Raw genomic sequence first — 18787 nt, forward strand, 5'->3', positions numbered from 1 at the left:
TTTTTCTGGTAAGTCTGAAGCCAAAAAAAGCCTTAGTAACAGAATCTTTACATTTTCACAATGAGAAGCAAATGATCAGTGACAGTTACATTTCACCAATCACTGGAAAAAGTCACAGCTACAAAGGGAAGCAATGCTTGAAACTCCAAACAACACCCACTAAAAAAATGCCCTTTTACTGTATATTAGTGAACACTGTCAACCCACATTTCCTGTTTTTGACTTAATAAAAAATGTCTCAAAAAGCTGCAAAGCCCAAGTCACATGTGTCCTAGACGAGATGAAATATTCCAGCGTTCTTAACTCTCTTATTTTTCTGTTAATAGCAGACAAGCAGCATGCCTCTTTCCTGCTGAAGCATAGCTCTTCTGTCATTAAGTCTCTAAAAATAATTTATTGCCTTAAAAGTAAGAATAGGAATGTGGTTAGCGATTTACTGGTGAGTACAGATTGAAAGATAAACTAATAGACAATGTAAATCCAGAGCAGCAAACAGAATAAAATAGCCAAAGAGCTATGTGGGACTATAATATGCCTGTAGCTATATAACCTGGATCCTGCCATGAAAATTATAAAACTCCATAAACACGGTTCTAGGACAATACTATTAACTATGATATTGTGTCCATGTTTAAGGTGGTAATAAAATTGAAATGCAAACCAGTAAAAGAATTTAGCATGATTTTAAACAACCTGTTTCCTAAAAAAAAAAAAATAAATAAAAACAAAAGATTTGCAATCTCAAATACGAATTTCCCCCATCAAATAAATCTGAAAGTAGGCCTTGTGTTTCATAATAACTTCACTAACAAGGCAGCGGTCATAAAAATCACATATTCCTGGAGACCTTCCTGGTGGCGCAGTGGTTAAGAATCCGCCTGCCAATGCAGGGGAACTCAGTTTCGAGCCCTTATCCGGGAAGATCCCACATGCCATGGAGCAACTAAGCCCATGCACTACAACTACTGAGCCTGCGCTCTAGAGCCCACGTGCCACAACTACTGAGCCTGCATGCCACAACTACTGAAGCCCGCACGCCTAGAGCCCATGCTCCGCCACAAGAGAAGCCCCTGCAATGAGAAGCCCGTGCACCACAATGAAGAGTAGCTCCTGCTGTCCACAACTAGAGAAAGTCCCTGTGCGGCAATGAAGACCCAACACAGCCAAAAATAAATTAAAAAAAAAAAAAGGTAATTGTACCTTGCTTAAAAAAAGAAAAATCACATATTTCCCTTTCATCCATTCCTATCAATACCTTCCATCTTTGGGTGGGGGGCAGAATTTCTAAATCTCCACTGAACTATTGAAGTATATAAAATGTCTTAACACATAAAAAAACAGCAGCAATGTTATATGAAAAGACCTGTAAGCAAAAAGTTACAGGCTTGCATTTTTAGGCAAGTAGTATTTAGATTTATTAGTAGTAAGGTTCAAAGGTTAAAACTAAGAAAATGCCAGACACTTTGAAGGAGGGGCTAGCTCAGCCAGGGGTCACGTGGCAGCTGCTAATTGGAAAATGTTAAAAAGGGAAGGGGAAGGGCAGGGTAGCTGCCTTCTCTTCCTTCTTTATTGTAACATTTGATTTTCACTAAAAAAAAAAAGAAAAGAAAAGAAAAGAAAAAAGTAAAGAAAGAAAGAAAAGCTAAGATCTGTATAACTCAAAAGAGGCTAAAAATAAATAAATCACCCCCAGGCAGACTGAGCACAGCTGACACCCTATCAAGGCTTCCTTGCAAAAATAGAAAAAAAAGACTGAATTTTAAAATCAAACTATATTTCTATAGTGAATTCTAATACAGAGAGCCTAACCATCAAACTAGCTAAATCGTTTTGTCATTATATTTACAAAATTAAAATATTCTTTATTATAGTACATGCCATTTTATTTCTTGATTTGTCTAAAGGTTTATTTATATTGAAAAGAATGTATCTCTTCTTAAACTATCTTGTGTTGCCTTTTTTTAAAAGATTATTTTCAGAACTAACAAGCTTCTAGAAGGTAAGTCAAATCAACAATAAATACTGCAAACTATAGATCAGTTAATTATAAAAAGCAAGTTGTGTTTCTTTGAAATCTTTTAAATGGCATTTTTTATTAGAAAAGTTGTGGCACTCATTTTTTTTTTACTAAGTACACATTTTTTATGTCTCTATAAATACTGTTAAGACTCCTTAAAATGCATTTTTCCTTAAGTATACAATTTTTACATTTAATTCAGAATGATGAAAAGAATTTTCATGATTAACGCTTATACTTCATTGACATGAGATAGGAAAGTAATAACCCATAGCTAAATTTAAAGTTGGATTTATGACATCATTTTGATTGTGCACATTAGCTGCAATTACCTGCACCACTCATTCTGAGCCACTAGATGGTGTAAAAAATAAATTTAAACGGTAAATTTTCATTCCAACACCATGGAATCTAAATATAACTCTGAGAAAGATTAAACAAATTTCTAGGCATATAACAAAGCTAGTGATTTCTATATTTATTGCACTTAAAAAAAAAACAATCAATACATAGCATCAGCTCTACCTTGATCTAGAAACAAGTCCTTTTGAGCAATTCTTTGCTCTCTTCTTCTAAGGGCCTTGAGTTCTGAATTTATAATGATATTCATCATTCAAACTGCTGTCATCATTCACATATTAAATAAATTTATGATATTAACTTATGATCTATGTTTGCCAAAATTTTTATAAAAACTGTAAGACCAAGCAAATATAAAATTAAAGAATCACCAGAGGTTCCTATCTGAACTCACTCAAAGCCAAGGGGGGAAGTAAGAGTCTTCATAAATATATCCTGACCCCCAAAGCAACCTGACAACAAAGAGCCAAGATGTTCATCAACGGCCCAGAATTTGTCCAAATTCCGTCAAGAGAAAACTAACTGTCTTTCTTTCACCCTCACTAAGATCAACCTGGTTGATTGTACTAGGTCCGCAGCTGGGTAAATATGGGTATTTACTCATCCAGCCAATGGTGATAATGTGCTAACAAAGCCTTGTCTCTTCTTTTAAAAACCAAAATGAGCTCCAGATAAAATGCCCATCTCTAGAAGGCCTCTCCTGAAATGCTGCCGGTGGAAATTTAAACCTTGTGAAAGGTTGATAAAGGAAGTATTTTCAGGCAGCCCATACCCAAATAACAGCATTTAGAAATTTTAGATGGGAGTATATTCTTCCTATGAGGTGGATTACCACCCTTAGCTCTATGACAGGCTTCACATATAAAATTACAGTCATCACAAAACAGGTTTGGGAGAAAAGGAATGACTTCCCCCAGAATCCTAGAAATATGATACACACCTATGATTGTACTTCCAATTTCATATTCACAGAAAATGATTTTCTGAGGCAATGGCAGAAATAAGACAAGCCTATGGGAACGCTGCTTGCACCACAGCCTGTCCCAGAGGCTGGTACTCTGAGGCTTTCAGGAACAAAGACAACTTGAAAAAAGACAACTTGATTCCTAAAGAAGGCGTCAAGAACAAACCCACATGGGCTTCGTAAGTTTCATATTTTACCATACAAACATACTGGCTACGTGCCATTTATCCCTATAGTCTGAAGTTCCAAGTGGAAGCTAATCAACCTTTTAATTTTATATGCGATTTTACACACATTTAATTTTATGCAGCTAAATTGGTGAAAGAAACTGTGAGCTAAGTAAATTTGAGGAATGATTCCAAGAAAGTTTCTTTTCAAGAACTGAAACTAATCAGTTTGTTTTCTATATTAAGTAACTGACTCAAAAAGCTGTCATTTTAACACAGGACTATTGAATGCTCTGTAACAGGCTTAAGAGTTGTGATATGGCTATCTATAGCTTCCAAGAACTGAAAGTATCTTTCTAAAAAAAAAATACACTAGCGAGCAGAGGACTGAGAAATAAGGGACAAGTCTTATTTGGGCACCTCAACCAGCAATGATCACAGTTGGCTGTATTTACTTACTATTTTCCTCCAATCTACAAGGGCTTATATCTCTCTCTTTTTTTCTTTTTCTTTTTTGGATTCCTGGTGCCTAGAATGGGCCCCTGCACATTTTAGGCACTTTACGACAGTTACAAATTAAATACAAGTAAGGAAAGAAGGGGTGGGGGGAAGAAGAGAGGGAAAAAGGAAGGAAGATAGATACAGGCATAAGAAAAAAATAGAGCAGAAAGCTCTGATCTGGGAGTCAAAACACCTTGTTAAGTACTGGCTCTGGCACTTTCTTGACCCAAATTCCCTTATCTGTAAAACCAAGGATAGACAGATGAGCCCTAAGATCTCTCACTCCAATGTTCTATGATTTTCTGTGTATGATTTTATGCACCAGTCAACTAGTGTTTAAATTCAATTAAGTGACCTTATTTCCAAATTCTCTTCTGTATCTAATAAGTCATATTATCTTTCTGAATAAGTCATAATCTTTCCAAAATATCTCTCTAATCAACAAAGCACATTAAACTCCTAGACTTATGATTTATGTAACATTTCTTTACTTATATTTAAATAGTCTCCACACATCATTTGTTTCTAATGTGGCCTCATGAAGTAGACTGAGGGAGATATTTTTTAACCCCCATGTTACAGTAGGCAAAGTTAAAATATGAAAGTTAAAGGAGCTCATGCATGTCATTAGAAGTAAAATCAATTAAGAATCTTGACTTTTAGATTTAAGGCCAGAAGCATTTTGAATAATCCAGTATCTTAAGAGGCAGAAACAATGATTTTGTATATCTAAGGATGAGTTCATAGCAATATACTTTGCTATTATGTTTACAAATACAATTATGTTAAACTTAAAAAAAATTACCTAAACCTGTCTGAATAGAAAAGTATTGCTTTTAAATTGCCGGAACACCCGATGTATTTACATAAAGATGAAAAACTTGTTCTATAAACACAGTGTTACCAGTAGTGAATGGCAGACAAAATCAGAATAAGCACACAGAAGAATAAAAAGGAAGAGGAAAGAAAAACATAATAAATAACCTAATACCTTACAATGTTAACTTTCACATAAGTATATTGTTTCTGGAGAAGGCAGTGTGTGGATGTGAGCCAAAGGCTGAAGTGATAGGTAAACACACTGTTAAGTTGAATCCTGTTATCTGATTGTGTTTAAAATTTGATTATATTTCACTTGACAAAATAATTATTGTGAACTCCCAATTGTTAACAAGGACCTAGAAGAATTCCAATTGGCAATTTTCCCCTAGTGTTGTAGATCCAAATGCATAAAAATGCAGCTTCGTATTCATGTTTTACAGCTGTCATTTTGGGGTATCTGCTTACCTTGCTAAGAATGTAAATCACATCACCACGTTTAAATGACAATTCATCAGAAAGAGCTCCTGTGCAGTCCCACAAACCCTGGTAAAAATTAGCATAATCGGTGCTTTTATCTCCTAGGAAGAAGAAAGAGAAAACAAGAGTTAGAGCTTTCATGTAATGGGCCCTCACTTAAAAATGAACAAATAGCAATTAAAGGGCCACTCCAAACCACCAAAGAACAGTCGAAAAAAATTCTGTCCTCATTCAAAGAACACTTGATAACATCCACACAAGAATCCTACTTCTTGCTCTCATCTAATTAAGGACCATTTTCAAAAAGATCTAATTTTGAATGTCTTTTCTTTCCTCTCTCCTTTTCTTGTTTTTACCTAAAACTTGTAATTGCAACATGTTTCTTCAAACCAGCACCTAAGTTACTTCCCACTTATTTTCTATAACAAACCTAAGCCCACTTGCAACATGTTCTGAAGATGAGTCAGCCTCCCTGTATAATGAGCAATATCCATGAGATGTGATAAACACGTTGTGAAATAAGCACCGTACAGAATTTAGGACACATCATAAAAGTAATAATAATAAAGGAGCTAAGGTACAAATATAACCAAACGAGGTAACAAAAAAACTTTTTGAGATTTAAACTTCAAAAAAAAAAAGCATCAATGGCATATATATATATATATATATATATTTTGATATGGACCATTTTTATAGTCTTTATTGAATTTGTTACAATATTGCTTCTGCTTTTTTTATGTTTTGTTTTTCTGGTCACGAGGCATGTGGGATCTTAGCTCCCCGGACCAGGGATCAAACCTGAACCCCCTGCATTGGAAGGCGAAGTCTTAACCCCTGGACTGCCAGGGAAGTCCCTAAATTTAAACTTTTTCAAAGCATAAAGCTGGTTAAAGGAAGAGAATAAAATGAAAGTAATCTAAAGGATAATTCCAGCTCTTATCTTTAGGAACTTTTGTACCCAAAGCCTCTCAAAGTTATTTCTAAAATATTTTAGCAACTTTGAAACTGCCAGTGCTAAAGCTGCATTTCCCAAGATTTCTGTCAGCCCTAGTTCAGGACATTAGGCTCTGAATAAACATGCAACATACACTGCAGTTATCAGCTCATCCTTCTAACAGCATAAGCACAATGGATGTGATGTGTTCAAACTGCCATACAGACCATTAACTGATTGATTATTTAGCGCTCTCCGCTCTATAATACCACAATAAACCGGGTAATAAATGCTTTGTCACTTATACAATGTGGGTCGCCTGAAACACAGCACAGAGTTAAATACACTGGCTGCTTTTGTTACACTGAGAACTGTTTCCTGTTTTTAATTTCATGATAATTGAGTTTTGATGAGTTAATGCAAAAAGAATGCAAGCAATATCAATAAGATGTCCCTGTATTCACTAACCAGGCAGAACATACACGTGCTGACAACTTCCATCATTGGAATGTCATCTTTGAATTCTGAGGGGATAACTGTGGAGACACATGCTGGATCAGGGTTGTCATCTTAGTTTGGTTATATGGCTCTCAAACAGCAGGCTCCTTGGCAATTCTAACACAACCAGTCACATTAGCGTGTCAGGAGGGCGTTCATCTTATTACACATAGCTTGTGATTTACTCAAAGTGTTAGGTTTATTCGAAATTTAAAAAATTCTCTTTAGTATCTGAAACATTTTTTTAAAGCCAAAAAGAAAATCTGAATAATATGGAGTCTGACTATTTAAGAAGTAAGACGTGACTTTTCCATTATACTTTTAAGAAAATAAACAAGGACAATCCTCCTATTAAAGTTTTTCCGCTTGTTTTCTAAGAACTCAAAAAAAGAGGGGGGACGGGGGAAAGGAGGGATAGAAGGAGGGAGGGAGACAGAGAGACAGACACCTTATTGACTTTTCCGCTCTAGCATTTGAACACTCATCACAGAAGCTAGCAGGGATGTACACAAGCCTGGGAATCCAACCAAGAACTAACAATGCTTGTGGCCACCCTTCATTACATTTTCCCCTCAAAGCATATATTATGGAAATTCTATGAATGGACACTAGAGGGCACTCTGGCTGGACAGATCTCTCCAAACATTGTCAAATTTTTCTAAGAAAAAAATTACTTAATAATGAAGTGAATGATTTCCTTTAAAAACCACTTATTTAGACAAATAGGGATTTAGAAGTTGAAACATTCTAGTCAGATTAAATCAACTGCTAACTGGGTCAAATGTTGTGCCCCATGCAGTCCGTCAGTGTCAGTTTAAAAGTCAAGGAATTAGAGCAAAGAGAGGATGACATCATTTCACACGCAAGGCCCTCCCCCATAGTCACTGGCCAGGAGGTAAAAGGATCTAAATAGCTGGTTTCCCCAGTCGAGGCTCCTGTGTGTTCCCCATGCTGCTCAGCCTTAGGCTTGATCCTAAAAGGCTGAAGAAAGAAAACCTGGGTTAAAAACTAGAGAAGTTTTGGCTTAGCTGAAGCATCCCAGTGGGTTCTGCAGCTGTTCAGCCTCTGCTTGCTCTTTCCTTTTTCAGATTCTCTCACAATAGTATTTCACTCAGTAGATTTTCAAACGCAGGGGAGAGGGAAGAAGGAAGAGGAAAGTATATGGTGATTTCTAACACATAATCCTTATCACTTTGGGGGTCTCTCCTCCCCTCGATGCGCTTAGTGAAACTCCCATTAACACTAATGGGAGTTACAGGAGCACAGGAGGGGAAGAGAGACCCCAACCGTGTGCGAGATGCATCTCTCCCTAGATGTGCATCATGGGCATTTCATTAAATCTCACTGCTGTAAAAAGTCAACAGAGCTAGTGATCTGGCAGTCCTGGGAACAAGATGCATTTTCTACTGTGCTTTCTGCAATCTTGATGATGATGTTACCCAAAGACCAACCTCATTCCTGTGTCCCATATGTAAGCCCTGTTAAAGAATAGTAAGTTGTTTATGTCACATGGCTACCTACCTGTACACACAAATTGACTATTCTATTTCAGCATGCAATATTAGTTATGATGTAGAACAGCGGTCCCCAACCTTTTTGGCACCAGGGACTGGTTTCATGGAGGACAATTTTTCCACGGACGGGGGGTGGTGGAGCGCGGGGTGGGGGGGATCGTGGGAATGGTTCAGGCGGTAACGCGAGCGATGGGGAGGGGCACATGAAGCTTCGCTCGCTTGCCCACCGCTCACCTCCTGCTGTGCGGCCCGGTTCCTAACAAGCTGCGGACCCGCGGCCCCGGGGCTTAGAGACCCCTGATGTAGAAGAATCCCAACGGGGGAGAAAACCTGGCAGTCTATGTTCATTAGCCTTAGTCTCCTTCGGAAAGTAATGTCAAAATTCTTAAAATGAATTCCAGACATAAAAATTAAGAATTATCTTGTTCTTCAGAGAGCAGCAAGCTCCTCTGGTTTACTTTTCTAAATTTTAAGTGTGTCTAAACATACACAAAAAAATATGCATCGACATCCTTGGAAGCACTGTGGGTTCACAGAAGTTAACACTGTTCATTTATACACTGAAAAAATAATCCCTGTGAGATGTGTTTTTTAAAAACAACAACAACAAAAAAAATGGGATGGAGCATAATGTCATAAACCACCAATAAGCTTACATTGTGAATACAAATTAAATCGGTTTAGTTGTCTTTATTATATGAATTAATTTTCCCATTCTATCCACACCGTGATCCATGTTTTCAAAATTATCAAAAAAAAATCATCTCATTACGTTTCTTATCCTAAGAAGCATATATGGTTAAAAAAGAAGGTAAAGAAACAAAGAAAATAACATTCTAAATTAGCTGGCTTGTGAAAGATTTAAACAATGTATTTGCTCTTGTAAGTTAAACATGCAAAAACAGATCATTGAGCAAGAAAAACAGAATTGTTATGAAAGTACAAGCTAAACATTGGAGATATTGACTTTTGCAAAAATGAAAAGATTTTTAAAACATGATGACAATGGGTAAAACACAATAATAAGATAATGGAGAATCTCTCCTTGGGTAATGTCATAGGTGTAAAAACTATTTTAGAAAGGTAAGCATATTGTATAATGTTCAAAAAAATCAAATGGAATCTTTATTTTTTATATGCAAGCTACGTAAGCTTAAACATGAAATAACTTGTAAGAAATACATGCTTAATTTTGTTTCTGCTTATATATTTTACATTAGAGTAGTCTGAAAAAAGAATTTTTCCTTTAGTAAAATCAGTCAACGTGAAAAATATAACATTCTTGAGTAAGGTTAGAAGTTCACATCATGTGAAGCTCAGCAAGATAGTAATACCCTTGTCAACTCACTGCCCTGCACAGCAAACAAACTTCTAATGTTACATCTTTGACAGCCTGGGGAGAGCAAAGGTCACTGGTATGCAAAAGCATTAAAACTGTTGCTTGAAAAGAATTTCATGTCACTAAAGATAAGAATTATTGCAGTGCTTTATAGCAATTGCATGAAAAGGTAGATCTCCTTATTGCATTCCTTTGAGGAAAACCTGATTTGTTCTTCCTTCCCTCAAAGGCAAAAATTTGGGAGATAGTTACTTTAAAAGGGTTTTGGAAAAACATAATTGTTTTAAGCCAAAACACTCATATTTGTGGAAAGAAGATTTGTATGTGTCCACCTTCTATACCTGCACAGAAATTTAAAAAAAAAGAAAACGACATGCTTTTGGCAGAAGCTTTATGATAATAACAAAACGTATGTACTTAAAACTGCCAGTGAACATTGTCCTCAAGGCTTTGCTCAGCCTTGGTGTTTATAGCTGCATCTAATGACTTGTTCCTCACTTCCCTTCTGAAAAAAGCAAACCCAAACCTTTTGCAGCAACCTGCTCCTGCTTTCCTGTCCAGGTCCGGAAATCAGGCCTCTGTTTCCTTTCTACATGCCACAGTAGGAAGGACTCGGGAAGCCTACTTCCTGAACACACACTGCTTGACCACCCTGCCCCTGACAGCTTGAAAGAGTGATGTATGGACATATCAGAGAGGGGAGGTGACCCCCAACTATAGCTCTTTGCAGAACATGGGATGATATGGCAGACCTTGCCCCAGCTGACATGTGGCTATGAAGAGGTGTAAAGTCCTGATAAGAAGGCAGTCCTTCTCTTCTTTCTGTGCAAAATAATTGCTGGTTTATCAAAACTAACCTCATGCTTGCACTACAGATAGGGTTTATCTCCTGCTATTTGGACATAACAAGAAGCAAGAGAAGTTGCCTTTATCATGTGATTCCGTACACAGCACGTGCAATTATTTTTCCAGTCTTAGTCATAATTAGTAGCTGGGGCCACGTGCCAAGTGGAAAGGGATAAGGGGAATATCCTTCCTAGCCTTCCAGGCCACCACTGTCCTTTTCCCATTTTTAAGCTGCTGTCACTGGACTCTGGCATTTCTTACCCAATTCATTTGCTTTCTGTGTTAATCATATGCAATGAAGATATGCATGGCCAACATTTAAACAGGCTGCAGATCAATTAGCGGTCTTAAGTTTATCTGATTTTTATCAAAGAAGACAGAGCTGTGGGTCGATTGTCAGAGCCTGTGTCAAGTTGACCTTTTCAGAGATGTCTACATTGCCAGTCCCCTGGGCAACTTGTTGTCCCCTGTTAGTCTCTGAATGGCAGAAGTCTGTTCTGCTCAAGCACAAAGTATACACAGATGTCTATATTACATTCTTATAGGTTTGACAGCAACTGCATGTTGTATCTATAAACTGTCCTTTAGCAGTGACACTTCCTCAATGATGATAAGCTAATTTATGCAACTAAATCTCCTTTGCGCAGAAATGAAAGCTAATTGAGTCGTTACAAAGTAATTCAGAAAGGAATACCTTGTATAAATTGGCTTACTTTATAAATCCTTCTCAAGTGGTTTTCATGCATCCTAAATGGGTCTAAGAAGCTTATCAGCCATAAGAGGTCCAGACCCAAGGAGACAACCTCGGGGAGCCGAGGACACATCTTTAGAGCAGTAAGAACGTGACAAAAAGGAAAGTGAACAAAACCAACATAAGCTTTCCCAGAAAGCTGCACAACTCATTACCTGTGGTGTGGTGAACACTGTCCTGACTCATCTTCCTTTGCCCCTCCACTTTCACCGGAGCTCCATTCTCTTCCTCTTCTGTAAATAAACAACATAAATGGGACACTGAAGGCTTTCCTCAGGGAGAAAGACACAGTACTCACCCCATCTTAAGAGCAAAACTAAAAGTGTATAACACATAAATATTCCTTTTCAAAGAATGAAACCACTCAACATTCACATCCCCTTTTCAATAATTGAAAGCTGAACAAAGAAACCTCTAGCTATTTCCAAATAGCAACCTGACCAGTTGGCTTGATAAAATTTAAGGTATGTACTAACGTTTCACGTATTTTGTTTTAAATATTCACAGAAACTCATCTGGAATAATCTTAAATCCAGAAAAGCCCTAAAAATGCAGTAAGATGACACCCGGCATTATACGGATTGACCACATTATACTGTGGCATGAGTACCACAGATAAAATCATGGTCCCTGAAACAACAGCAGAGCAAAGAGAAAATGTGTGATATAAAATACAGTTAACCTAGAAGTCATTTGCTGAGCATCAGATACTTCATGTTTTCTCAACTGATCATCACAGGAAGATATTAGAAGCATCCTCACCCTTCAAGGTAAGACCCCCCAAATTACACTGAGGAACTACTATGTGTCATACACTACACCAGATGCTAAGACTTCATAGGTAAACCATTTTAAATCCTCATTTTACAGAGAAATAAACTGAGACTCAAAAAGATAAAGAAACTTCCAATATTTGCTATTCAAACTTAGGTTTATGATGACAAAATCCATGTTCTTTATCCTGCATATGTTCATATATATCTTCATGTTATTTCTACACTCTCCCATCACACTCCTTTCCCAAGTTATAGGAAGAAAAACGATGAGATTAAATAAGAAGGGTTTTTAAACAGAGTCAATAGGCTAGTTAATCCTTTTACATCAAAGAAATACTTACTACATGACCACTTGCCCCACCTAAGGATTAATATACAATTTAGAAATATTTAAGGCAGGACATACGAACAAAATGGCATGTCAAGGAAAAACTGGGATCAAAAAGAATCATAATTCCAAGAAAATCAAAAACTTTAAAGAAAAATATGCAAAAGAAACAAATACAGTCATTATGACTATTAAATAATTCAACTCATGAATCTTCATTGAGCATTAACTACCTGTAAGAGAGAGAGGTTCTACCAGAAAGGCAAGGGTAGTAGGAAGCTTCTGCCTTCAGGAAGTTACAGCCTAGAGGGGACAGAAGACAGAACCTAAAGGAAAGTGGGATAAGGGGCATAAAACCTGACCTGTGAGGTACAAGGTACTGAAGGAGTGCAGAGGAGAAACCACCCAACTGGGGCAATACCATAAAGGCTCTGAGGGATGGAGAGAATCTGAATAAGGAGAGAAGGGAAGGAGGAAATTTCCAGACAAGGGAAGGCATGAACAAAAGAACAAGGCATGAGCATATTCATTTTGGCTAAAGAATGTGGTTCTCTTGAGACTTCCCTGGCGGTCCAGTGGTTAAAACTTTGCCTTCCAATGCAGGGGGTGCTGGTTCAATCCCTGGTCAGAGAGCTAAGATCCCACATGCCTCACAGCCAAAAAACCAAAACATAGAAAAATACCAGAAGCAATATTGTAATGAATTCAATAAAGACTTTAAAAATGGTCCATTTTTATCAAAAAAATAATAATAATAAAGGCAGAGGCTGTTCTTGTAGAATAAGAGCAGGATGGGAGATAATGCTAGTCATTTGGGCAAACTGTTGAAGAGCCGTGAACATCCTGCTGTGGACTTCAGACTTTTACATGTTTGGTGAGGAATAAGAGTCCCCCCAAATTTCTGAGGCGAGAAAGGGCAGGACTGAAACTGCTTGAGGAATGGCTATCACATCCCATTGTCCCAGACAGCCTAGATGAGGGGTGTGGGGAGAGAGACCATTCCTAGTCTAGCTAAAGGGGAAGTCAGTCCTGAACTGAAGGGGCAGAGGAAATGGAACGGAGATGGTTATGAGAGGGAAAGGAACTAGAATAGACAAACTTTGCCTGACTGGATGTGGAGGGCTACGGGAAAAGAATGAGCAACCAAGGATGACTCAGGTTTTGATCTTAGTTAACTGAGAAATGGGAACATCATTACTAAAAAGAGAATAGCCAAGATAAGCTACTCAAGGGGTTGTGTTTCTGACATGGGACATTTAATATACTGGTGGGGCAACCCAGAGGAAATGTCCAGGGGCAACTGCAAAGCTTGGTAGACAGGTCAAGAATGCAGGTGTAAATTTAGAAGTCCCATGCAAATTTTAAAGTGGTGACTAATAAAAACTAGCATTTAAATCAAGCTTGAGAGTTACTGTACTTACAAGATAATTATAACTGTTTCAAATTTTTGTAACTCAATTCAAACAAAAGAATGAAAGCTCCAATATAAGGAACAGCTGGAAATCATTGGCACTTTATACACATTAAGCTAAACATAATATTGGCGATTTAATATAGTTCAGTCAAATAGTAAAGAATACATAGAAGACCTAATAAAAAGTCTAATACTAAATGCTCTCTCTTTTCTCTTCAACAATTATCTCACTTATGTTAAACCTCAAGGACTAGTTATCATAAATGGGTCGATAGGGTGTTTTCATGCAGATTTTAAAGGTATTAGGGACATTTACCATCATTTAGTCCAAACTACTCGTTTTACAAATCATTAATTTCTTTTGAGGTGAAGGAGAAAGCTTTCTTTACTTTTCATACTTTCTCTTTCCCCAGCACTCCCTCTCTTCCAATTTGGTCACAAATTCAATAGTAAGAAGTAAATTCAAAAACAGTTAAGGGCACTTGTCCTGAAGTCAAAAGCTTTAACCACATTAATACAGAAAGCACTATTCCTGGCTCTTAAGAAGACACTATGGGATTTACTCTCACCACCCAAAGTCAGTGTCAAGATATCATAAAAACTATTAATAATTACAAGAGGGGCTTCCCTGGTGGCACAGTGGTTGAGAGTCCGCCTGCCGATGCAGGGGACACGGGTTCGTGCCCCGGTCCGGGAGGATCCCACACGCCGCGGAGCGGCTGGGCCCGTGAGCCATGGCTGCTGGGCCTGCGCGTCCAGAGCCTGTGCTCCACAACGGGAGACGCCACAACAGTGAGAGGCCCATGTACCACAAAAAAAATAATAATAATTACAAGAATTAAGTGGGAAAAACTCCATTCTTGGCAAAGTTGTCAATGAATTTAGAATTTATTACTAAGAATTTATTATTTTATTAAAATTTAAGTACCTATTATATGCACAATGTATTCTTAAACTTTCAGAATGATATTAAAAATATTTACTGTGAAGTATCCAAATTGAAATCCATGTGAGATGCTTAATAAGAAGTATTTTAGAGGATAAGATGCTCATTAAAAACACTTCCTTTCTCCTTTGCAAACCTAGAACTTCTATCTTTAGGTCAAAGCCTTCTGTGTTTCAAATATCAATTTTTCTTAACAGTAAAACAACCCATTTTATCTTGGGCTAACAGTACAAACAGCTTCCATATAAAAGACAACAAAATCAAATCTGGTGTGTGCTTTTTTAATCTTAGGAAGAAAAGAACTCAACCTGAATCTTGAATAGACTCTGGTACAAGGGAGATGTTCAATAAATACTAAGTGAACAAACGGATTCCAAAATCATGAAAATAAATCCTACTACTATATTCATTTACTAACAGAGCAAACCTCTCCACATCATTCAAAAAATATATAAGGACAAGTGACCAAAATTCTAGGCAATAATCACCTTCACAATATATTAGAAACATACAGATGTTGTTTTATTTAGGTTTATTATTAAACATATTTTATTTGGGGGTTGAGGCATGATGTCATTATACAATACTAATTAATATCTCAAATAGTCAATATGTGTGGGTTAATATATTCCATTCAACATTTTAATAACAGTAAACAAAAACAGCTCAGCTATGCAATAAAATCCATCAAACCATACAGATGGTTATAAGGTTTTCATTATGTGGTTTCCATAGCAATCATATTGCAAATCTGGAAGCTTCTTGCAAACAAGCAGCTTGTATTTACATGCCTCTCAGCTGCAGCACAAAACTCTTCAACATGTGAAGTTATTATTCCATTCACACATTGTTAGGAGAATCACCGGGAGATTTTTTTTTTTTTGATCATAACAAGATGAAAATAACAATAAAGTGAACTAATTGCAGAAGATAACTCAAGCATAGTTATACATTTACTAAACTAACCAATGAGTATTAAAAATGTTCTTATAGTCATTGGAAGGTTTTTAACATTAAACCCTGTCAAAAATATGAGACCTCCAGGAACAACCAGACCCTAGAGAATCTAAAAGCTTGAATTCTACTTTCACTCTTTTTTTGGATACATATTAAGCCTTTTTGCTGAGTTGAGCAAAGAGAAAAAGAATAGCAGAAAATTGAGTCTTCCCAGATTTTTTTAGAATGACTACCATTTGAGGAAATGCTTCCTGTGGGAAAAGTCAAGACCTTTCTTTTTCGCTGCTAGATTAATCAATTTAATTTACAAATTGATCCAGTTCCATAACAGATGGATTATTACCCTAATAAGGATCAAAGATCTGTCTAGCTATGCAGTTTTTACAAAATGGCTATTTCTGACTTACTAACATTCTTTTTTAAGGATAAATAACCAAAAAAACAAAAGTGATAAGCAACTGACATGTGCAGCTGACATTGCTTGGAAAAGGCTAAAGACAATTTGTTAGCACCAAAACAGGATGTGTGATGTTCACATCATGGCTGAGGACTGATATTATCATGTCTTCCAGGGAGAAGAGGACGACAACACAAGAAAATCCTTGACTCACACGATGATTACCTTTCTCACTAAACATCTTCAGAAAACAGCTCTCCTGAATTACAATGTAATTTTAAAAAGAATAAAACACAGAATCAAAAGTTATGCTCTGAAATAAATCTTGGGTTTAGATCTCTACCTGCCCAGGCTTCATCTGATTATGAGACTATATATTTATCTCAAGAAACGTTAATATGTGTTGCTTCAATGTTCACACTATATGCATTTATATCCATTATGTAACTAAATCCTCATTAACAATTCTATGAGGTAATAATAGGAACTCTTTTTTCCTCTTTATGGATGCAAAAGTGACATTTACAGAGCTTGAATAATTTGTCCAGGTTCACACAGCCAGTTAGAACAAGAGCTGGGATTTAAACTTTCACATCTTTCACTGAAGCCCCAGCTCTAAGCCATGGTGCCATTTCCTTGATTTTCGGTTTATAGATACAGTTTTTGCTAAAATTTCTCGTGAATATTGGCTGTTTGTGGACTTGGAAAACATTTTCACATAAGTGGGTAGGTTCTATCCTACCATAGCACTGTATTTGAGGTACATCTTAGGTTAAGCAATCCTTTCAGCGACGATTTAGAAACAGAATTTCACGTCTGGCTGTCCCAAACGTGCATCTTCTCCTTTCTCTTCTCCATCCTCCTTCCCCACCTTTAATGTTCTACACATTCAACTGCCCCTAAAGCCAGCACACAGTATTTGATAGTTTGTAAAGGTCTCTAATGCAACTCATAATTGAAAACGGATTTATTTCTGAGGCCAGTCAGCTTTACCTTCTCACTTTATTTCAATAAGGAAAACACAGCTAAATGGAGATGGTAAAGAGGAGCCTTTCTACACACAAAGATCTGAAAGAGGTTCACCTACATTTCAGAACAACAGGCTCTCCTGCACATTTCTTCAAGGGTTCAGGCTCCAGGGAGTTGCAAGCAAGATGCCCCTGAGTAGGAGGAGATGGAACAGATGGGATGGGGAACTGAAGACACCTCCAGCTAGTCCTAGCAGTAAGATGAAAAAGAGGCAGAAACACAGGGAGGATTTATACAAATGGAACCTCACCTCCTCTTCTCTCTCAACACCTGGGGCAAGCTCTGAAGCTGGTGGAAGGGTTAGAGAAGTGGAAGAGTAAAGTCGAAGGGATATGGGTGAGGGAATTCAAAATTATGACAATGAAGACAAGTGAGCTCCTTAAGGGCCTATAAATCCTGGACTACTGGGAACTTAAAATACGGCACTTCTAAAGGTTTCTTCTATCTATTTAATAGCCTGACATATAGTTTATAGCAATAAAAGATATATTTTTATAAAGATATAAGCATGTGCCTTTTAGTATTATGCTAACTTCAAAATGAAAAGAAAGATAAAGATGCCTGAAATGGCAGTCATGTTTACTCTCCTGGAAATTAGGCAAACTGAGTCCTACTGTTAAAGGTCTAGTTACTCATGCAACCTCGACACTGTTTCTAATTCTGTGTCTTCTCTGTAAAGCAGAAAGAATAACGTCTATCCCATAGCACTTTGAACAGGATTTGGAGAGGACAATGAGATAATCAGATTTCTCAAGGGGGAAAAAAAAAGCACAATTAGCATGCAGTATCAAGTTCACTACCTGAGGAGCTGGGTGTTTTGCAACAACTTATTAATTAAGCAACCGAGAAGGTTAATGTGATATAAAAGGCAATAAAATAAGCAATAGTTGTACAATCATAGAAGCTAATTTTCAACCTGGACGTTCTATTCTTATAGGGTTTAATACGAAAAGGTTATCACTGCTAAAATAAATGCCTTTAGAGCACAGTGAATTTCTGTACTATAATATTAAAATTCATAATTTATACACAAACATGAAAATGCAAAAATAATGATTGTTCACAGACATTAAACTTGTTAACATCATGGTTGGGATGTTGGGAAAAAACTCAAATTCAAGCAAGGATCTCATTTGACAGAATTGGGAGAAATCTTAGAAGGGAAAGACACCTTAGCTATCATCCAGTTCAACTTCCTTCTTTCATTAAAGGGGAACTGAACTGGGGTGTTGGATGACTGGACCAAGGTCATGGCACTTCCACCCTGCTCTTCTCTCCCTGCACTGCCTTCTATGCAACACGCACTGCAGACATTCCTGCCGCTCTAGATGTACTTCTCTATTAAGTAGCAGGAGCAGTCTTACATACACTTGTTCATCTACAGGCAACGATGGCAGGCAAAGAAAGCACATAGGTTAAAAATAAGGTTTTACTAGGCCAGATTCCATCAGTCAGAAGTAACTGTGAGTCTGCAAATGATCCCACTCCTATAGAATACTAGACATGGGGAAATTATGAAATGCGACTCCGCCTTGTCCCAGTGTATTCTAGTCGGTGTATGCTATAATATGACATTCTTCTAACTATTTCACAAAGCTCAAATTCTCAGCTTTTTAATTAAAGTGTATAATAAATTCTGTAATATTAAAATTTACATCCAAATTAAATTATTCCTCAGTTATAGTAACCTCTACCTGGCTCTGGATTTCTGGTACAATTATACTTTGCTACATGTAAGTTCTTTTTT

The 18787-nt window shown here is 37.1% G+C and overlaps 1 protein-coding gene across 1 annotated transcript in view; it reads right to left on the bottom strand.

The window, feature by feature from the left end:
• The window catches only part of SKAP2 (src kinase associated phosphoprotein 2), a 155865-nt gene that overhangs the window by 11160 nt on the left and 125918 nt on the right, over window positions 1-18787 (bottom strand). Inside the window, exons 10-11 of the mRNA XM_060020641.1 lie at window positions 11349-11426; window positions 5297-5409 (exon numbers count right to left, since the gene is read on the bottom strand). Coding sequence (XP_059876624.1) covers window positions 5297-5409; window positions 11349-11426 — 191 coding nt within the window. The remainder of the gene's footprint in view (window positions 1-5296; window positions 5410-11348; window positions 11427-18787) is intronic.

Source organism: Delphinus delphis, chromosome 9 (genome assembly GCF_949987515.2).
Source record: "Delphinus delphis chromosome 9, mDelDel1.2, whole genome shotgun sequence".
Taxonomy (NCBI): Eukaryota; Metazoa; Chordata; class Mammalia; order Artiodactyla; family Delphinidae; genus Delphinus; species Delphinus delphis.